This window comes from Perca fluviatilis, chromosome 13 (genome assembly GCF_010015445.1).
Source record: "Perca fluviatilis chromosome 13, GENO_Pfluv_1.0, whole genome shotgun sequence".
Classification (NCBI taxonomy): Eukaryota; Metazoa; Chordata; class Actinopteri; order Perciformes; family Percidae; genus Perca; species Perca fluviatilis.
In genome coordinates, this window is record NC_053124.1 from 34,752,737 (window position 1) to 34,776,015 (window position 23,279).

At 40.9% G+C, this 23,279-nt stretch overlaps 2 protein-coding genes and 1 pseudogene across 2 annotated transcripts in view; 1 reads left to right on the forward strand and 2 right to left on the reverse strand.

Annotated features, from left to right (window-relative positions):
• The window catches only part of LOC120571426 (cortexin-3-like), a 74,348-nt gene that overhangs the window by 34,622 nt on the left and 16,447 nt on the right, over positions 1–23,279 (forward strand). The gene's annotated exons all lie outside the window — the stretch shown is intronic.
• On the reverse strand, positions 7,186–9,028 carry LOC120571405 (annotated as a pseudogene).
• Positions 18,785–20,872, reverse strand: LOC120571402 (E3 ubiquitin/ISG15 ligase TRIM25-like). Its single transcript, XM_039820334.1, has one exon. The coding sequence runs from the start codon at positions 20,822–20,824 to the stop codon at positions 19,160–19,162; it is 1,665 nt and encodes a 554-aa protein (XP_039676268.1). The 5' UTR covers positions 20,825–20,872; the 3' UTR covers positions 18,785–19,159.

Consider the following 23,279-nt stretch of genomic DNA (forward strand, 5'->3'; position numbering starts at 1 on the left):
TACCGTAAATTGCGCTGTAGCAAAGCGGTACTGGTGCTAAGATATGGCTGAGTGCAGACTGCGATATTCCCACTGCTGATGCTAGGACTGTTTGAAATGATCCTGATGCCGATATCTGTAATGTAGCGAGGAGTTTAACAACTGCTGGAATGGGATGTGAACGCTGAGTGGGAGATTCAATTTCATCTTTGATTTCTTCCAGTAACTCTAATATTGCATGTCTGCTTGATCTGTAACGCTAAATGATGTTGTGTTCACTGACAAAGTGTGATTCTTGTGTTTAAAATATTTTCAGCCTCGCCTATGTCTTCGTCTTGCTCAAATTGCTGTTGCCATTTCACCAGCGGCATAAAGGTCTACGAGGAAACTCGATTGCGGCTGGTTTAAAGAGGCGGAGAATTTCCCCCGCAGAATAGAGGCGCGCTCTTACTGACAGTCTTTGTAAATACCACGGAATATATAATTAGGGGCACTTTGCGCTTATCCTCCCACTTTTTTGGGTGGAACTCCCACTTTCCCCATGACCCTCCCACAAACGCATATTGAAAGCGCAACTTGTCTCTTCTCGCTCATGTGGCAGACAATCTGCCATTTTACCCAAGTGCGCCCTGTTAGTAAATAGCCCGCATCGGTTACGTCCGTCTTTGCGACTAATTAGCGCCTGGAAACAGGCGCAAACGGCTTGATAAATCTAGCCCTGGGTGTGTTACAATGCCCATACTACCCTGAGTGTGACAGGGAAAGATATAGTATATCCCAATACATATAATGTCAAATGCAGAATGTGTCCTGATGTACACCGGTTGCATTTTGCAGTATGCAAGTCAGTGTGTTTTTCTGACCCACAATCCTCTGTGCAGCATATCTGAGCAAGAGGCTCAAAGTTCAAGCTGCGATGTTATCACGGACTTTTATGTCCCGAAGAAAAGGTATGCGATAAGGAACGCAGAAACACTTGTTTACAACAGAGCCCATTTCTCATTTAAAAACTCTGCTGACTTCAGCTTTTAGGAGGTAAACTCTTCTTAGAATCTGAGCATTTGGAGACTGCTCCCCAGTCTACTAAATGACTGAGTTGTCCTGTAATTAAGTTGAATAAATTAAGTAATGATTGAGTGATCAGGTAAGAAGTGTGTGCAAAGTAATGACAGAGTACTTCATGTTAATTAACCGTCCTGTTGTCCTCGGTCAAATTTGACCCGTTTACTCTCTCAGAAATATGACAACAGACCTTTGAAAAAAGTGACAAATGTTGGAAAAATATACAAGGCAAGAAACAAAATAGACAAAAACATTTAGTTTTTTTAAACGCTGAAAAAAGTGACACAAATTGACAAATAAAACACATTAAAAACATTGCCAAATGTGACAAAAACTTCTTAAAAGTTGACAAACAAATTTGGAAAAAGTGAGAAAAAAAACATTGGGAAAAAGCCACAAAAATATTTACAAAAACAGGATTCAAAAAAGTGACAACAATTATTTTTTTAACAAATGTGACGATAAAATTGGAATAAATTCAACAAGACGTTGAGAAAAGTGTAGAAAAACAGCAACAAAATGTTTAAATTTTGACCCAGAAAAAAACAAAGTTGCATGGTTGACGGGAAGACAACTCAAGGGTTAAATTTAATAAAAGTTTATATTGTTGATAATAATTCAAACACAGCCCTAGACAGAATCAGAGTAAAATATAAAGCGACCTTAACTCTAACTGGTTCTTAGCTTTCTCAAACACCTGAGTGAAACTAAATCCTAGCTCACACAATCCTAGGTAAGAAAAACAGCTCAAAACACACAGTCAAGTTAACATTAGACAGCAGATACAGTAACAGTGAAGCAGAGAAGCCTATTTAAAGAAAGTTCTCAGCCTAGATTCAAGCAGTCTAGCAGTAAGAAACCTTCACAAGTCCAACGCACACTGCATGTTTTATTATTAAAGGTTTCTATCAGCCTGAAAACATGTTAACTAAAACCTGCAGACAAAGAGAGCTGAGGAACTTTATACCATGGTCTGGGAGAATACTCGATTCTGATTGGCTGCAGGGTGTCCATACAAAAGTGTTATAGGACAGGTACTAAAGGAGTTCCGGTGAAACTGACTATTTACTGTTCAAACTTAATGCACTATATTAAGACAAAAAGGAAATGTGGATCTTTTATTTCCAACTCGTTCAGGATGGCGCCAACACACAAGCTGCAAGAAGTAAGTTATAATTCCCCTCTGGACTGACTTTGTTTCACAGAGAATAAGGTTATCTCACATCCCATTCACTGTTCAGCTCGCTACTTCAGGCTGCGGCCGACAGTAACGTTACACATCGCGGATACAATTTTTTCGTAAAAGTTGTTATATTGTTTTGGGGACAATGTCATGGCTGGATAGCTAGCTTGTCTTGTTCAACATACTCTCAAGTTATTTTTACTGATTGCCAACTGTACACAATATAATTTACTTTGGATCTTGTTAGCATAGCGTAGGCTGTCTGGCTCGTAGCTGTCTGAGCTGAAGGGTTCTACAAGCTGAGCGGACTATAAATATCTCCCGTTGCTAAGGGAGGCAAATCGTATCTATGGTCTTTCCTATTTCCAGGAGGAGTGAACAACATTTGCATTGCATAAGAACCTTTTGGGACGGGAATGATTGTTTGTTCCAGGTAGCGAAACTAAAAATCCTACTATGGCCACGCAAAGACCCGCCCTTCAATAGGATTTATTGGCAAGGCGTCCATGCTTACGCAAGGTAACGTAACCACATTTGTTCAGGTCCTATCCCCTGACCAATCGGCTATCCTAATCTTAACAGCTCAAGGTTTTGATCCCATTTACCAGAGCTATTTGCACGACATTTCAAGATATTTCAGATAATAGAATGACTAAACATCTGTACGTCATTTGGCAAAAACATGATAGTTTCCATGTAAATATCTAATTGTTCTTCAATTTGTCTTTATCAATCTGAAATCAGAACACTATAGAATAAATACACTATTGAAATGCTCCAAAACACACTACTAAACAATGTAATATACACTATTGAAATGCTTTAACTAGAGCTAGCTTAGCTACAGGGGAGGCGCAACACACGCTCTATTGATATCGGTAGTTGTGCGTGCGTGTATTAGCTTTAAAATGCGTTGTTTTCTTGTCCCAAGTCAACAGAAGTCAGCATTAAGGGAGGAGACAGGACCCATTAAAAAATGTAGGAAATATGATCGTGAGTACTTAAAGATAGGTTTCACCTGGTCGGGGTCCGAGGCTGCACCTCTGCCGCAGTGTGTGTGGTCTGCAAGGAGGTGCTAGCAAATGATAGCATGAGACCATGCAAACTTCGGCGCCACATTAAAACTAAACACACAGATTTAGTGAACAAGCTACTAAGGCTATGAAAATCCTAATCCCTTCACCTCCACCTACTTGAGTGGATTTTCTGCACTGACCCTGATTAAAAACAAATACAGATAGAGGCAGCAGGTGGAGGATGACTTGTGTTTATTTCTCTCTGTAGTGCAGCCCCGCATCCAACACCTCTGTGCATCAAAAGCGCGGCCTCATTGTTCCACTGATATCGACGATTAAATTGAAACTAAAATTTGGGTTGTCTTGAATGCATAAATTGGTTGGGCCATAGGGTTGGTACTGCTCTTGTAACGCAAATGACGTAAATGGGCATTTTGTTTGTTGTTTAAATCTGAGGTTTTATGTGGCTGAAATTGTTACTAAAATGTGATGAAAATATGTGTATCTGTTCGATCTGATAACATACCTTCAGTGCAGTTGACTGTTAAATACAGTCAGCTGATTTTGCCATAGCTTCAGTCCCGAATGTATTTTGAAATATACATTTACATATACAGTCTGTGCGTTGCTTTAGTGTTCACTCTCTCGGTAAAAATCAAGATGAGCAGAGTGCCTTCCGTGGACTTCTGTGCAGCTTCAGGTTTATAAAGGACGCGCTCTGCTGTGGGCATGCTGCGGGCAGATGTGATGTGTTTGTGCTCTGTATATTTCTGCCGTCGTTTCGGTTTTCCACCTCCAACGTATAGCAGCGTACAGACACTTTTAAAATTTGTGTCATTCAGAGATCAGAGTCTCAAACAGGGCTCTGTTCCTGTCAGAAGCTCTGAGATCTACCATATCAGAAGAGCAATCACGTAATGCACAGCAGACTATGGTGCAGGTAGATTACTTTCTGAAATATAGTGACTGTATTCTTGTAATAGCCTATTATCACTTTATTTTTCTCAAAATATCACGACTCCTCCAAATCACAGAGAGCACAGGTATATCGTATTTTGAATTTGCACAAACTTTTGGACATGAGCAGAAATCTTGTTCAAACACATCTAAAATATTACAATCCAGGGGATTATTAATAAATTAAAATGAATGAATACATCATTGAGGTAAATAATTTTCATATGCACATTTAAGGAGGTTACTTCCCCAACAAATGATGCAAAACAGGAGGGAGGAGTAAATGATGCCTAAAGGCTACATGTGTGCTGACTCAGATATAATTAGAAAAGCCTATCTAAAGGAGAATAAATAGTTGAAAGCAATACAGAATGCCTGAGAGCCTTACTGCAATATATTCCATTATGTTTTTATGTTTGGATTGTCCCCTATGTTTCCCTTTTACATAAAGATATTTTCAGCAGAAATTGATAAAAAATATCAGAAATGCAGAAATAGGTGCATAAATATTCATCTGAATGCCGGAAATTAAATTTGTAATGCTAAAAAAGACCCTCCGCATCATAAGTTGCCACACAGACCTGGAAAAAAAACCTTGGCTTTTGGGTTGCCAGGCCAGTTATGATTAGGCCAAATGTTGGATGTCATCTAACTAACATCTACAAACTGGGCACCTAAAATGAACATACACCGGCTATTAACAAGCTGGGCAAGCCAGTTGCTGTTTTGCATTAAGTTTATTTAAATGGACCCAGGCTAAGCCCCGAACCTCCTCAAGTCCTAGAATCGCCCCTGGTTAAATTTTGTGTTCCGTGAAAAAACAGCGTTGTCGTTCATTGATCAGAGAGCTGTCCATGGTGCTGATTTAGTTCGAGACAATGTGCATCTCCTGAAAATGTGAACTTAAGGCCCAGACACACCGCGCCAATTTCAGCCGTTGGGTGTCATTGTCAGTAGCTTTGGCGCCAATTACACATGTTAAGCATGTTTTGTTGACTTGTGGATAGGCCTACTGATGTTCAGTGATTTTAAAAGTAGCCTTAATTAGACCTGCATGAAGTTGGAAATGATTTGCTGTTGCAAAGAATTGTTTATGAATGCACTTTTAAAATAGTTGTGGAAATAAAATGTCTTCAAATACAATATACAAAAATATTTACATTTGAACAGTTGTTATTGAAACTCATCATTGCCTGGAAGAAACAAAAGATGGCATTTACTGCAAAGGTGTGTGTGGGTTAGGGGAGGTGGACGGGATTTGGGGGAAGAGGAGGCTCGGCTGTCTATACCTACTCTAAGGGGAGGCTCACATTCAAACAATTTGAAAACCCCTCCTCTAAAACACACTAATAAACACCCTAAAATACACTATTGAAATGCTCTTCTCCGTCAGCTTTGTATAAAAACCCTGGAATGAAGACAGGAAGAAAAGACTTTGTTCATGTTAGTTTATTCATCAGGTAAAGCTTCAGTTTGTTCCCACATCCCATCAGTAAAGTCTGTTCAAAGACTCTTGTTCAGTAATCTCATCAACACATTCACTTCATCCACACAGAACCAGAATCTCAGCTATGAAAAAGAGAAGAATTACTTATTGATTATGATTATGATAACAACATTTGGTCCGCCAAACAAATACATGTAAATCTAGATTTCTTTAAACCACCTGTTGTCCTCAGGTCAACTTTGACCCATTGTCAAAAAGTTCAGAAATTTGGGTTTCTTTCAACCAAATTATCCAAAAAAATGACGTAGATGGTTCCATACAACGCTCTTAACAAGTTCAATAAATAAGTTCACTACTTTCATTGAATTTGGGTGTTTTAGTCAATTTTACAGCATTTGCAGAAAAAAACAATTGATAAAAGAACGTTGAAAAAAGCGACAAAAAAAAAAGTAAAAAAAAAGAAAGAAGCTTCATCAATTTGGGAACAAAAACTTCAAAAGGCTCAGAAAAAGTCAACAAACGTTGAAAAAAGTGACAAAAACATCGGGGTGGAAAGTCACAAAAGTGTCGAAAAAGACGACCAAAACGTTGATAAAAGGTTTTTCATTTAAAATTTTGACTCAGAAAAATGAGAAATTGTTAAAAATGTCCCCAACGAGAACAAAGTGTGCAGGATAAAGGAGGTCTGGTGCGTTCTCTCTTCAAAGCCATGCAGTGGAAGAGAAACTAAATACACTTTTAGGTTGAATTGATTTCTGTGTCACGCCAAACCTTTGGCCCGTCCCACATGGGATTACAAGACACCGCTATTTAACAGACATATTCCTGTCCCGCAGATACATAACGTGGAGAAATACATGAATAACAAACAGCTAATATCTACAGATCATCTCGGTTTTAACATATCGTCCTTGTTTCAACAATCAAAAGTAAAATAACAGATCTCAACTGAGCACATTGAGAGCTTCTGGGGCTCCCCGAATGGTTTTCATCAACACACAGAAATCATCTCATCACTTCTAAAACATCAATACATGTAAACAAAGACGTCAAAGAAATGTACAAAAACATTTAGAAAAGCAGATAGATATCGAAGAAAGTGACAACATTTTTTGATAAAAGCAAAAAAGTAAGAAAAACCTACAAAAACAGAAAAAAAAGCAACAAAAACAAGTAAACACATGAAAAAAGACACAACAATAAGCTCTCAGCAACAAACATGGAGATTAAATAAGTCAAAGAGTTAAAACACAGAATTTAACCCTTAAATGACTTCTGACTATTTCAGTTTACACAACTCAGCAGTTTGTGTGTGTGTGTCAGTGTGTGTGTGTCCGTCCGTGTGTGTGTGTGTGTCCGTCCGTGTGTGTGTGTGTGTGTGTGTGTGTCTCTGTGTGTGTGTTGTAGCAAGCGAGCTTCAAAAAGCTTTCAATAAAAACAACCGTATAGAAACCATTGAAAATGTATCAAAAAGCATCAACAAAAGCCTTGAATGTGTCAAAATTTAAAACAAAGCATCAAAATGCAGAAAAAAGCCTCGAGGAGTGAAGGAACCAGAAAATATTCACTTTTAACAACAATCTAGAGAAGTTTTCCTTTTTGTTTTACTAAAAAATAAATTACTCAGAATGACAGAATTTAACCCTCTATTTGAGTTTACACAACTCAGCAGATTTTCCATAAGGCCAATAAAACCTATTTCCCTCACAACCATAAACCCAAAGTCCCGCATAGCGGCTGAGTGAATGTGGTCTGGACTCTGTGGAGGAGAGTCATGGTTTCAGAGACGCTGTACAAGGACAGAATACCTGCACTGTGATCCAGGTACACTCCTACTCTGGAGGACTCAGGACCTGAGATGCGAGTTTGGACTTTGTTGTAACAAAATGTATAAATGTTGGTGTTACAATCTAACGCCCAAGATTTGTCATTTCGTCCAAATAAACATTCATCAGACCCCCCTGCTCTGCTGATATTCTTGTATGCGACTGCTATAGAAACTCCTAACCCTCCCCTCTCCACCTCCCAGTAACAACGTCCAGTCAGACTCTCTCTACTCAGGACCTGATCCCAGGCAGTGAATCTGTCTGGATGACTAGAATAAGACTGTGGTTGACTCATGAATGTTGCTTTCCTGTTCCCCTCAGATAATAACAGCCATCTGTTTACTGTGTTTGGATCCAGTGTGATTTCACGTGAATATTTTAAGAATCCAGCTCTGGTCTTGGGCTCTGGTTGTGGCAGTAAAGCGTTTACTTCAGTTTCTGTCAGTGAGATGTTTGTCCACCTCTCTCTCAGGACGTCCTGTAGTTTATCTCTGACTTCTGACATTGCCGCTGTCACGTCCTCAAAGCAGCTCAGAGGACGGATATGGACGCTGGATGCTGATTGGCTGAGTGGTGACAGTGAGGGGTAGTTGTGTAGAAACTGGCCTGTGATCCTCTGTGTGTGAGAGCTTCTTTAGCTCAGCGTCTTCCCTCTTCAGCTCAGTGATCTCCTGCTCCAGCTTCTCCTGAAGCTCTTTGACTCGACTCACTTCCCTTTTCTGCTGGGATCTGACCTGCTGCTTCACATCAGAGCTTCTTTTCTCCAGGAGACGGATCAGCTCGGTGAAGATCTTCTCGCTGTCCTCCACTGCTTTATCGGCGGCGCGATCGATGGCATCCGCCTGCTGTTGAAGCAGCTTCACATCTTTCTCTCTGTCCTGGATTCTCTGCTGGATGGTCTGTTGACTCCCCTCGAGCTTTTTCTGCCTCTCAGTCCTTTCTGCTGCAGCTGAGACTGTGTCGTGGCCTTTATGTTCGTCCATTAAGCAGAGATAACAAATAAGCTGCTGATCAGTACGACAGAAAATCTTCATCACCTCATCGTGACGAGAGCAGACGTTCTCCTGGAGCTTCTTGGACGGCTCCACCAGCTTGTGTTTCTTGTATGGAGCTGATTCGTAATGAAACTGAAGGTTTTTCTCACAGAAAGAAGCCAGACATTGCAGACAGGACTTGTGTGCTTTGAGTTTTCTCCCGGTGCAGACATCACAGGCCACATCTTCAGCTCCAGCATAGCAGTGATCAGCAGGAGCAGCTTGGAGTCCAGTCTTCTTCAGCTCCTCCACTAAAACTGCTAACATGGTGTTTTTCACCAGTACAGGCCTCGGTGTGAATCTCTGCCTGCACTGAGGACAGCTGTACATTTCCTTCTCATCCCCTTCATCCCAGAAGCCTTTAATACAGTTCATGCAGTAGCTGTGTCCACAGGGAATAGTCACCAGATCCTTCAGTAGATCCAGACAGATGGAACAAGAGAAGGTTTCCCGGTCCAGCTGAACTCCTTTCTGCGCCATTTCACCTCTCGCTCAGTGACTACGACTGTCTGACGTCCTGAGAAGTGAAATTAGTCTGAGCTCTGATGTAATAACAGCAGGTGATCCGCTGTTATACTTGCCCCAGCATGTTGGTTACACCCATCTGCAAACTGTAGCTCTGAAGGGGAGGGAACAAGGAAATATGTGTACAGAGTGGCTGCGATGTTATCAGAGTTTAATGTCCCAAAGAAAAAGTATGCGATAAGGAACGCAGCAACACTTGTTTACTAAATGACTGAGTTGTCCTGTAATTAAGTTAAATAACTTAATTAATGATGGACTGATCAGTTAAAGTGTGTGCAAAGTACTGACAGAGTACTTCATGTCCCAGGGGATGGAGCCAGACATGGTTAACATCCGGGGCTCACTCTAAATCCAGACCTGCCAACCCTGAAAAACTTTTTTGAGTAACAACCAAGGTTATTGTAGTTAGGCATTTTTCATTAGTTTTTATTTTTATTTCGTTTTGACTTTTTGTTTTCAAATTCAGTTTAGTTTTAATAAGTTTTTAAAGGAGGTTTGCTAGTTTAGTGTAGTTTTTATTTTTTGAATTTTTTTTATAATTTTATAATAATTTTATGACAACAAAAAAAATCATACAATCTATTATGTATTCAACAGTAACACCAGTACATAAAATGTACATATGATGATGAGCACAAACATGTAAACAGTCTACACAAGATGCAGCAGTAAGTGCAAAATGTGTAAGTAACGTGTGCCAGGAAAAAACCTAAATAGCCAACAGACTAAAGAAGACATACATGAACAGGTGTTTTGAGCTTTGGTTCGAGTAAAGTTGCAAACTTTTTGAAGTCAATCGAATCCCACAGTGGTGTAGACATCCCAGTATCAATACACATATTAACCCACGCTTCCTCACGCTTTTAGTGTTCATTCGTACTTACTAACCTGCAGCTATCGGGTCGCCAGTGAAAGCCCTCCTGTAGTGTTCTCTGTCCTGTGATTGTCTCCATCATGCTGCCTGGCCCTTTGTCCCATACATCCATGCCCTGTACCCGTACATCCATGCCCGTAACGTTACTGGGGTTGGCTTCTGTTTCAGGGGAAGGGGGCTTTGCGTTCTCCTTGCCCTGTCACTCCTTGTTAAGGTAAGCTAGGTTAGCCTCCTTGTGCGCGCTTCTGAAATGTACTTTCAAATTCGTTGGATTTATCCCTGTAATAAATTGTCCACTTATTTTACCACCTTTCACTGCGAGGCACTTGCTTTTATCTGACACAGTCATAATCACATAGGATTCGCTTCCTTCCGAGTTTCGGTACCGGTATGATGCCAGGCGAGGGGTACAGACATGTTGTGTTCAATTTGACGTGAAATGTTGGAATTTCTTAGCCTGGCTGACACCAGACCCACTCAGTTGCAACTGAGAGTGGGTCTGGGAAAGGTTCATTTCCAAAGGGGCGTCAACAACGGACGCCGCTCAAATACCTCTGGGCGCATTGGATAGTCCTTCAACTAATCAGACCAACAATCCGGGTGACACTACGCTTCTGTAGCCGTCATGTTGAATGTAAACAAAAAGCTGCTCGCCGTCGCTGGTTGTGATTGGTGTAAAGCCCGCCTCAGCGGTTGTGATTGGTGCCTCGATTTTGGGGACATTGGAAATGGGTTTCAATGGGCTCTTCGCCAGACTGACTTGCAGAGCAAATCTCAAATTTGCCGGAAGTTCGTCAGGGTTTACCCAGGCTAGAAATTTCTGGGTTCCCAGTCGGAAACTATATGTCTATGGCATAGACTGTATAAAACAGTGTGAAAGACATTGACAAAGACGAAAACTAAGGACATATACTCGATTATTTTATTTTAGTTAATTTAGCAAAGACACATTACAGATTTAGTTCAGTTATCGTTTTTTTGTAATGCCTCGTTTTTATTTTTATTTCAGTTATGACAATGTTTTTTCCCACCTAGTTTTCGCTACTTTGTTCGTTTTCGTGAGCGATTATAACCTTGGTAGCAACCTACTGATTTATTGTCGAAGTTCTTGTTCATGAACACAGCAGCAGTCTAGTGTATCAATTAGTTCACATGCTTACCAATCACTTCACAAGGTCCTAGGACATAGTCATTAGTCATAGCCCAGGTTACTTATCTCTATAATAACCTTACCCTCCATAATGTTCCTACAGTAGCCTACAGTCTTATAATAGTCTCCAAAATACTATAATACTTTCATAGTATGTCCCAAAATACTAGGCCTATAGTAGACTATTTCTATAAGATTACCATACTATAATATTGTTCCAAAATTGGCCTACCATGCAATTCCTATAATTCGTTTTTTGTGATGTATGGCCTAGGCTACAATGAAGCTTTCTATTACCTTTTTAATTCCATTTCCAATGAAATTCAATGCCAACTTCGTAACCATTCCGACAGAAGAATGAGGGAAAAATGTAAATCTGTGTACATTTTTAAACCCTAAAAAATAATTATGAACAAGTAGTCTACTTGAATTAAATAAAATATTTTATTTATATTATCAGTTATATTTAATACAATTTATTGGATCTTAATATAATCCAATAAAATAAGATATATTACACTGCATAATGAGAACTTTTACTTTTGGCACTTTATATTTTGATAATAGTTTTGTACTATTACTTAAGGAAGATGTTGAATGCAGGACTTTTTACTGACTAAAACTGACTAAGTAATTTGTAACTCTACAACACTGTTTTTTCTACTTTACTGCAATACATGATCTGACTAAGCCTTCCACCTCTGTAATTCACCAACAACAGTCGTGCATGAATACCTGCAGCAGTGTTTAACACTGAAAACACACAGGAAAACAGAGAAAAAAGAGAAATGCCTTAAAGGGATACTTCACCGATTTAGCATTAAGCTTTGTATCAGCAGAAACACAGTAGTATTTTTGAAAGATCGTGCTTCCCTCCCTCATGTCCCCCTGAAATGAGAGATCTCTGTATTGTGGGTCTGGAAAAAGATCTTATGATGAAGTAAAATGACGATTTTTGGGTCATCGGAAGATTTTTTTTTCCCAGAGGCTGTGGACTACAGCCAGTAGTAGGAGCTACTTCCGCAGTCTTTCAACCTGCCCATAGGGGGTTGGACTGTCGTCTTTCTCCAAGTATTCCCGAGGCAAAACGAGGGTCAGCCATCTTGGAGCATCGCTAACAGGCTCCGTCTTTTCAACAGAAAACTTTTATAACAATTATGTGCATTCAAACTACAGCACATGTGTACCACTGGGATACATCGGTACAGAGCGGGGAATATGCAGGAAACTATATTACAGACGGAATCTGCGGCGGAGTGGGACCAAAAAATCTAATGGGAAATTTTGTACACCACCGGCCCCTCGGGGGGCGGAGGAGAGATGAATGTTCGGAAATAAGAGGTTGCTGCGGCCCGCCGTACAGGTTAGTTTGACCAGCGGCCGGAGCGGGCAGCAGCGGCCGGAGTAGGCAGCAGCAGCGGCCGGAGTAGGCAGCAGCGGCCGGAGCGGACGATCATGGGGGGGACATCCTCAGCGGTGAAACGCGAACGGGGGCCGCGTATAACCTAGCTAGGTGGAAAGCTAACGCTAACCGGCCACCTGTTCCATCAATCCTACTTGCAAGTGTCCGCTCATTAGACAACGAACTGGACTACATCAAATTTCAACGAAACTCCCAACGCGAGTTGGTGCTGTGTTTTTTTGTTGTGGAAACATGGCTGACCAGCCTGCTGCTCTGTCGCCAGGTAAGAGTGGAGGTGGGCTGTGTTAACACGGACTTGTGCAGAAATGAGCTGCTTGTATCCAACTAACTGCTAACTGCTGGTGGAGTTTGTGACTATTAAATGCAACCATTCTAAATTCCACGCAAATGTACGACTGTGTTTATTAATCGGTGTTTACACTCCACCAAGCGCTAATGCTAGTATGCGTTAGCTGAACTTTACAGAGCATATGTGTGTGCACTAAATGTAGCCTGTTTCGTAACTTGTTTTTATATAATGTTGTTTTTATATATTTTAAATGTGTAACACCACTTGAGCCACAGTGAAACGTTTCATGTATATGGTTGAAATTACAATAAAACACATTTGAGTTGAGTTGAATGCTGCCTCACTGTCTGTAAACGGTAGGCATGGCTTGGGAGTGGAGTCTAAAGCAGCGAAGCAATTGCATTCTGGGATATGGTGTCTTTCATCCATATGAGCCAAAGACACATTTTCTGGCTTATCTCGGCCTAGAAGGCACCTATTTCTATAATTTTATCACATTTCTACTACATAAGTGACCCAATTTAAAGATATATTAGTCTTTCCAACAGTGAAATATCCCTTTAACACACTACTAAATGTAGTAGTGTATATATTATATACAATACAATACACAAATGTTCTAACACACACTACTAAAAGCTGTGAAGAAGTGATAGAAAACTCTGCTCTTTTCTCTGTGACGGAGGAGTTTTAGTGAGGAAAGTTGAAAGGACAGAGACTGACTGACTGACTCTAAACATGAACACTGTACTTTGTGGTGTTTCAGGACGAAAGGTGCCTCAGTTCTACTCTCATATCAGTTTCACATTTTCTCCGTCAGCTTTGTATAAAAACCCTGGAATGAAAACAGGAAGAAAATACTTTGTTCATGTTAGTTTATTCATGACGTAAAGCTTCAGTTTGTTCACACAGCCCATCAGTAAAGTCTGTTCAAAGACTCTTGTTCAATGATTTCATGAACACATTCACTTCATCCACACAAGCTTTTCATAGTACTGAGACTGCACTTTTAAGAGTTTTTAATGATCTTTTATTAACTACAGATCGTGGGGACGCAGTTATTCTTGTGCTTTTAGACCTTACTGCTTTCGACACAATTGATCATGACATTCTTATCTCTCGCCTAGAGCACTGTGTAGGCATCCATGATACTGCCCTGCAGTGGTTCAGATCGTATTTATCTGACCGATTCTTTTCTGTAAAACTTGGTGACTCTACATCATCTATCGCCCCCCTTCTATGCGGAGTCCCTCATGGCTCAGTTCTTGGACCACTACTGTTCTCCTTGTACCTTCTCCCTCTTGGAAATATTTTTAAAAAACATGGTATTTCCTACCATCTTTATGCGGATGACTCGCAAATTTACGTACCACTGAGAAGAAATGCAAACGGTTCCCTGACTCCTTTACTTGAATGCCTCAAGGATATTAAAACCTGGATGTCTTTTAACTTTTTGAATTTAAACGAAGAAAGAACTGAGGTCATTGTGTTTGGACCCAGCCGGGTCTGTGACTCCACTCCCATAAACCTTGGTTCCCTGCAGCAATATGTAAAGCCAGTTGTTACCAATTTAGGCATTAAAATTGACAGTGATTTTAAGCTTGACAAGCAGATAAACATGGTGGTTAAATTCAGTTTTTATCAACTGAGGCTTTTAGCTAAAATTAAACCTGTGTTATCTTTTAAAATTTTTGAACAAGTGATTCATGCTTTTATTTCGACCCGTTTGGACAACTACAATGCACTTTACATTGGCGTGAACCAAACCTCCCTTTCACGCCTACAGTTAGTCCAAAATGCAGCTGCTCGTCTGCTAACAGGAACACGGAAACACGAACACATTACTCCAATTTTGGCCTCACTCCATTGGCTCCCAGTATATTTTAGAATACATTTCAAGATTGTATTGTTTGTTTAAGTCACTAAATGGGTTGGCACCTCAGTACATTTCTGAGCTCCTGCACATTTATACCCCATCAAGGTCATTGAGGTCTGGGGATCAGCTGCGGCTGAACGTGCCCAGGACCAGACTAAAGACCAGAGGCGACCGCTCTTTTTCAGCAGTTGCTCCCAAATTGTGGAATGATTTACCACCGCACATTAAAGGTGCGCCCACCCTCCACACCTTTAAATCTCGTTTAAAAAAAAAATTCTATTCCCTGGCTTTTGATTCCCCGTGAGAGCTGCTGTGGTCTTTGTTGTCGCTGTCATTGTTAGTGTTATTTTATTTATTTTGTTGTTCCTTTTTGTTTTATATGTTTATCTCTGTGAAGCACTTTGGTAACCTTGTTGTTTGTTTAAATTGTGCTATATAAATAAAGTGGATTGGATTCGATTGGACAATGACTTTTTTTGAGCCAGAATCTCATATATGTAAAAGAGAAGAATAAGTTATTGATTATGATTATGATAACAACACTTTGATAAAAGTTTGATAAATAAAAGAAAATCTAGATTTCTTTACAAGTTCCACAAAGCGAACAAAGTGTGTAGGATAAAGGAGGTCTGGTGCTTTCTCTCTTCAGAGCCATGCAGTGGAAGAGAAACTAACAATATGACATCATGACTTCGTGTAAACATACACGCCCACTTTCTAAAGCCAAGTGGCGTGTTATACGCATTTTGATCTATCTGCATGTATGTCTGAGCTGTATACAGCAGACATAAAACATACATGCCACTGGTTATACAGTACAGGCCAAACGTTTGGACACACCTTCTCATTCAATGCGTTTCCTTTCTTTTCATGACTATTTACATTGTAGATTCTCACTGAAGGCATCAAAACTATGAATGAACACATATGGAATTATGTACTTAACAACAAAGTGTGAAATAACTGAAAACATGTCTTATATTTTAGATTACTCAAAGTAGCCACCAGTGATGGGGACTCGAGTTTGAGACTCGGACTCTAGTGCGACTTAAGTCGCACACACAGTGACTTCAGACTCGACTTGAGACTCGTCCTCGAAAGACTTCAGACTCGACTCGGACTCGAGCTGCGGGACTCGTGAACAATGTTTATTTTTAGGAAACGTCTGATGAGCTCGCTATACCCCTCCCGCCGTTACCTATAACCTGCCTACGTAACACGTACTATGTATTGCTGGCTGCGCGCGCGCGGCCACACATGAGAGGACAACAAACATGTCGAATGCACCGGCCGCTGCTGTGCCATTCATCAAAATATGCGGTATCACGATAAAAGATTCTGGCTCAACCACATCTAATTTTATCAGGCATCTGAAAACTGTACCCTGATAGGTGAGTAAACATGTTTAGCTCAGCATTGACCATCTACCGTTAGCTTGCTTCTTGCTTTAGCTACGATCTAACGTTACGGGAGGTTAACTCCGACTGTCTTCCCTATCAAATTTAAATGAGCGTTTGTTTAATTGCCAAACTTGTGGTGGTCAATCATTTACGTGCCGCTGGCTGCCATCACATTAATTATTAACGTTATTGCTTATACATATGGGTTTACAAGACACCGCTATTTAACAGACCTCTTCCTGTCCCGCAGATACATAATGTGGAGAAATACATGAATAACAAACAACAGCTAATATCTACAGATCATCTCGGTAAAAATCTTTTTTTAACATATCGTCCTTGTTTCAACAATCAAAGGTAAAATAAGAGATCTCAACTGAGCACATTGATAGCTTCTGGGGCTCCTCGAATGGTTTTCATCAACAAACAAAACCTGATCTCATCACTTCTAAAACGCCAATACAAGCAAAAAAAATATCAAAGAAATGTTCAAAAACTTTTAGAAAAGCAAATAAATGTCTTAAAAAGTGGCAAACAATTTGATACAAGCAAAAAAAAGGCAACAGAAAAAGCAATATAAACGTGTAAACGCATGAAAAACATTGAAAACACTGACAGAAAATCTTTGAAAAAATAGAATTTCACAACAATCAGCTCTCAACAACAAACATGGAGACTAACTAAGTCGAAGAGTTAAAACACAGAATTTAACCATTAAAGGGGTGATAGAATGCAAAACCGATTTTACCTTGTCATAGTTGAATAATGACAGTTTAGTGGGCAACATAGAACCTCAAAATCCCAATGACACCTCTTTCCTCTGCAAATCTCACAATTTGAAACTGCCTCTGAAAACGGGCAAATCTCAACGAGCCGTCTAGTTGACGTCAACTCAGCGGCTCCTCCTCATTTGGCTATAGTCTCTCTCTTTGTCACGCCCCAACATTTGCATAGGCTACACAACTGACCTGAGATCAGTTAGTCTTCTGACTCTAGGTCGTGCAGATCTCAGAAATTGTATACATTGTTCATCTGCTATTTTACCATTAAATTCACTTCTGAGACTTTTCTATGCGAGAAATCAACTATGTAGAGGTCAAATATGGGCCGTTTTACGAAAATTGATGGCTAGTTGCAAATTTGGTAAGACTGTGTCAGAGTTCAGCAGCCGGTGCTTTTAGCTAGCAGAAAGAGGGGAGCTGCAGGCCCTGGAGCTCTGTCAGAGCAGCGGTGTTTGGTACTTCCATTAGCCCAAAACGGTGACTTTGCGCAGGTATGGAGTGCTGTGGGCTGCCTTCCTTCACAGACCCCGGCCTGCTGTGAGGTAGATGGAGCTCCGTCACGGCTGGCAGCCCACAGCACTCCATACCTGCGCAAAGTCACCGTTTTGGGCTAATGGAAGTACCAAACACCGCTGCTCTGACAGAGCTCCAGGGCCTGCAGCTCCCCTCTTTCTGCTAGCTAAATGGCCGGTGTGTGTGTGAGTGAGAGCGCGGTCAGCGAGCTTGTTACACCAGCAGTCTCTTACCACAGGTTCCAGTTAATCTTATAATGTGTGTAATTATAATGTGTTGAGGTATTTAAACAAACGATCGGTGAAATAAACGCCGATTGTCCGTGAGTCTCATTGATAGAGCCTGCGGCTGGATGTAGCTCTATCAATGAGAGCTAGCTAGCCTCCTCTTAGAATTCCTCTGAAATTCACAAAATTATAAAATTGAAATCGGACACCATTGTTAGCTTTATAAGACCTTGGGGTAGAGGTTATATAAATGGCGTGACGAAATTCATACTATAAATATACTCGAATTACACCTAAAATGAAGCTAACTATCCGTGATTTGTAGCTACACATAGCTAGGATTGAAGGGACAGTCGCACCTAACGAAACCCTTACAGTTCACAAATATTCATTAACTTGAAATCGGACACCATTGTTAGCTTTGTAAAACCTTGGGATAGCTGTGATATTAGTGCCGTGACGAAATTGAAACTGTAAATATAGCTACTATAGTTATGCTGAAAGTGTAGCTAGCTAGCAGCGATCTTTTCCCATTGTATTGAATGGGACATATAGCTAGCTAGCTGCTCCTAAAAAAAACGCCTGACGTTCATAAAAATGCCTTACATTGAAAACGGACACAACGTTAGCTTTGTAAGACCTTGGGGTAGCTGTGATATAAGTGGCGTGACGAAATTCAAACCGTAAATATATGACAGTTATGCCGGCAGCCGGCCGCGGAGCCCCGTAGTGCAGTATCCACAAAGGGTGACTTTGCCCTGGGTATGGAGGCCAGCACGCTCGTCAGACTGTGTGGAGCTCCTAATGTCCGACACGTCTTACCAAATTTGCAATTAGCCATACATTTTCGTAAAACGGCCCATATTTCAGCTTTATATAGTTGATTTCTCGCATAAAAAAGTCTCAGAAGTGAATTTGGTAATGAAACATTGCAGTGTTTGGAATATGAGATTCTGTCGCGTCTTTAATGTGTGTGTATTGGGGATTCGCTCAACCAATCAGCTTGCGTCTCTAATGTGTGTGTATGGGGGATTCGCTCAACCAATCAGCGCGTGTCTCTAATGTGTGCGTATGGCAATTTGCTCAACCAATCACTGCGCAGCTCATCTAACTATTCATGATCATACCATATTTGGAAGAAAAGCTCTTGTTACAAATAGGGCCAAAACACAGGGATGCATAAGGGCCAATAAAATATCAACCAGGCCATTTTCAGCCCAACCAATGTTACATACCCCATTAGGAGACCATAAGGAACAGTGTGAAATACCCTATATAATCATTCTATCACCCTTTTAAATGACTTCTATTTCAGCTTACACAACTCAGCAGAGTCCATCTGTCTGTCTGTCTGTGTGTGTGTGTTGTAGCAAGCGAGCATCCAAAGCTTTAAATAAAAACAACATTAAAAACACTGAAACAAATATTGAAAACGTTGGAAAATGTATCAAAAAGCATCAAGACAAGCCTTGAATGCATCAAAAGCGTTTTGAAATAAGCATCGAAATGCAAAAAAAAAGCCTCGAGGAGTGAAGGAACCAGAAAGTATTCACATTTACACATTTAACAAGCTGCAATTTAGAGAATGACTTCTGTCTATTTCAGTTTACACAACTCAGCAGAGGCTTCATAACCATAAACCCAAAGTCCAGCATAGAGCGGTTGAGTGAATGTGGTCTGGACTCTGTGGAGGAGAGTCATGGTTTCAGAGACGCTGTAGAAGGACAGAATACCTGCACTGTGATCCAGGTACACTCCTACTCTGGAGGACTCAGGACCTGAGACGGGAGTTTGGACTTTGTTGTACCAAAATGTATATTTGTTGTTGATACAATCTAATGCCCAAGATTTGTCATTTTGTCCAAATACACATTCAATCGACCCCTCTGCTCTGCTGATATTCTTGTATGCGACTGCTACATAAACTCCTCCTCTCCTCTCCACCTCCCAGTAACAACGTCCAGTCAGACTCTCTCTACTCAGGACCTGATATATGTTAGTGAATCTGTCTGGGTGACTAGAATAAGACTGTTGTTGTCTCATGAATGTTGCTTTCCTGTTCCCCTCAGATAATAACAGCAGTGTGTTTGCTGTGTTTGGATCCAGTGTGATTTCACGTGAATATTTTAAGAATCCAGCTCTGGTCTTGGGCTCTGGTTGTAGCAGTAAAACGTCCCCTTCAGTCCCTGTCAGTGAGACGTTTGTCCACTCCTCTCTCAGGACGTCCTGTAGTTTATCTCTGAATTTTGACACGGCCGCTGTCACGTCCTCAAAGCAGCTCAGAGGACGGATATGGATGCTGGATGTTGATTGGCTGAGTGGTGACAGTGAGGGGTAGTTGTGTAGAAACTGGCTGTGATCCTCTGTGTGTGAGAGCTTCTTCAGCTCAGCGTCTTCCCTCTTCAGCTCAGTGATCTCCTGCTGCAGCTTCTCCTGAAGCTCTTTGACTCGACTCTCTTCCCTTTTCTGCTGGGATCTGACCTGCTGCTTCACATCAGAGCTTCTTTTCTCCAGGAGACGGATCAGCTCGGTGAAGATCTTCTCGCTGTCCTCCACTGCTTTATCGGCGGCGCGATCGATGGCCTGCGCCTGCTGTTGAAGCAGCTTCACATATTTCTCTCTGTCCTGGATTCTCTGCTGGATGGTCTGTCGACTCGCCTCAAGCTTTTTCTGCCTCTCAGTCCTTTCTGCTGCAGCTGAGACTGTGTCGTGCCCTTTATGTTTGTCCACAGAGCAGAGATAACAGATAAGCTGCTGATCAGTACGGCAGAACATCTTCATTACCTCATCATGACGAGAGCAGACGTTCTCCTGGAGCTTCTTGGACGGCTCCACCAGCTTGTGTTTTTCGAAGGCAGGGGATTCAAAATGAGGCTGAAGGTGTTTCTCACAATAAGAGATCAGACACACCAGACAGGACTTGTGTGCTTTGAGTTTTCTCCCAGTGCAGACATCACAGGCCACATCTTCAGCTCCAGCATAGCAGTGATCAGCAGGAGCAGCTTGGAGTCCAGTCTTCTTCAGCTCCTCCACTAAAGCTGCCAACATGGTGTTTTTCAGCAGGACAGGCCTCGGTGTGAAAGTCTTCCTGCACTCAGGACAGCTGTAGCTGTACCTACAATCCTCTTCATCCCAGTGGCTTTTAATACAGTTCATGCAGTAGCTGTGTCCACAGTTAATAGTCACCGGATCCTTCAGTAGATCCAGACAGATGGAACAAGAGAAGGTTTCCCGGTCCAGCTGAACTCCTTTCTGCGCCATTTCTCCTCTCGCTCAGTGACTACGACTGTCTGACTGTCTGAGTCTCACTTCCTGATAAATGAAACTAGTCTGAGCTCTGATGTAACAACAGCATGTGATGTGCTGTTGTACTTGCCCCAGCATGTTGGTTACACCCATCTGCAAACTGTAGCTCTGAAGGGGAGGGAACAAGGAAATATGAGCACAGAGTGGAGCTGGCTGTGTTTGAGAGGAGGAAGAGGAGGGAGGGGTTATCAAGCTTTGTTCATTCCTGGAAGAGGAGCGCTTTGAGAGACATACTGGGTGTGTTGCAATGCCCATACTACCATTAGTATGACAGGGAAAGATATAGTATATCCCAATACATATAATGTCAAATACAGAATGCCGAAATGTGTCCTGATCCACCCGGTTGCATTTTGCAGTATGCAAGCCAGCGTGCTTTTCTGACCCACAATCCTCTGTGCAGCATATCTGAGCAAGAGGCTCAAAGGTGAGTTTTATGTCCCGACTGTCTGCAGACTGTACTGCAGGCAACAGTACGTACTTTGGAAGAGCAGCTGCAGTTTGTACCGAAAGTAAAAAAGAAAAAGTATGCGATAAGGAACGCAGCAACACTTGTTTACAACAGAGCTCATTACTCATTTAAAAACTCTGCTGACTTCAACTTTTAGGAGGTAAACTCTTCTTAGAATCAGAACGGCTCCCCGGTTTACTAAATGACTGAGTTGTCCTGTAATTTGGTTGAATAAAAGTTTATATTTATTAAAAATTAACCCTGCTGTTGTCCTCGTGTCAAATTTGACCCATTTACAAAAACTATCTATATCAGAACTATGACAAAAAAAGTTGAAAAAAGTGACAAATGTTTGGAAAAAGCTACCAGGCAGGAAAACAAATAGATTTATTTATTTTATTTTTTTAAAAGCTGACAAAAGTGACCAGAAACATCGCCAAACGTGACAAAAACTTGTTAAAAATTGACATAAAACATCAGAAATAGTTGTTTTTTAGAAAAGTGATAAAAAAATTCGAAAAAATTTGACGATAAAATAGGAATAAAATCGACAAAAACGTTGAGAAAAGTGTAGAAAAATAAGGACAAAATGTTGGGATTTTGACCCAGAAAAACACAAAGTTGTATGCACAAGGGATAAGTTTAATAAAAGTTTATATTGTTGACAATAATTCAAACGCAGACAGAATCAGAGTAAAATATAAGGATCTACATCGTATAAATATAACTACTCCTTTTGTTTACATTTGAGCATCATCTCGGTGTTAATCATCGTTCTTAAAGTCAATTTCAACATTGCTTCAGATGTCGTAAAAAGAGATAATAGTGTAGAAAAAAAACGACCAAAGTGACAAAAGAATGTTAGAAAAAGCTACTAAAACGCAGGAAAAAAATTGACAAAAACATCTATATTTTTTTTAAACACTGAAAAAAGTGAGCAAACAAAATCGGAGAAAGTGACGGAAAAAAAACATAGATAGATAGATAGATCTTTATTGTCATTGTATGCAATACAACGAAATTCTGTTGGAGCAATCCTCTCCAAATAGCAGCATAGAGTAAAAAAAATAAAATAAAGATAAAAATATAGCTACACCCATATACACATACACATCCATACATGCGTGCGCACGCACATATATACATAAATTCTCGCATACATACATATGCATACAGAGTATGCATACATACATACATTCATACATACATACATACAAGTACACGCACACATATACACTACCACTAACACATTCTCAATAAATAGATAAAACAGCTAAAAACTGTCACAGCAGTTATTGCACAGAATACGATTGCACTGAGGGGGTGAGAGATTTTTATGTTTGTATGCGTGGCTGTATGTGGGATTTTTGTAATATGTTCACAGCTCTGGGGAAGAAGCTGTTTCGAAGTCTATTTGTACGTGTACTGGGGGTTCTCAGTCTGCCTGAGGGGAGGGTGGTGAACAGGGAGTGTCCGGGGTGCGTTGTGTCCTGCCTGATGTTTGTGGCCCGTGTAAGAAGACGGCTTGAGTATAGTTCACTCAGGTTTGGTAGGGGGGTGCCAATTATTCTCTCAGCCGTCTTGACAACCCGCTGCAGGTCCTTTCTGTCTGCTGCAGTGCAGCTGGAGTGCCACACGGTGCAGCAGTATGTCAGGGTGCTCTCAATAGTGCAGCGATAAAAGCGCTTCAGGAGTTCCTGAGGGAGCCCATTACGCTTCAGGGTCCTCAGGAAGAACATCTTCTGTTGGGCTTTTTTAATGGTATGGGAGGTGTTCTGGCTCCAGGTCAGGTCCTCTGCAATGTGCACTCCCAAGAACTTAAAACTTGCCACCCTCTCCACCTCCTTCCCGTTGATACACAGTCCGTTGTGGTTTATTTTGTTCCTTCTGTAGTCAATTATTATTTCTTTTGTCTTCTTGGTGTTGAGATTGAGGTCATTGTCCTTACACCAAGCTGAC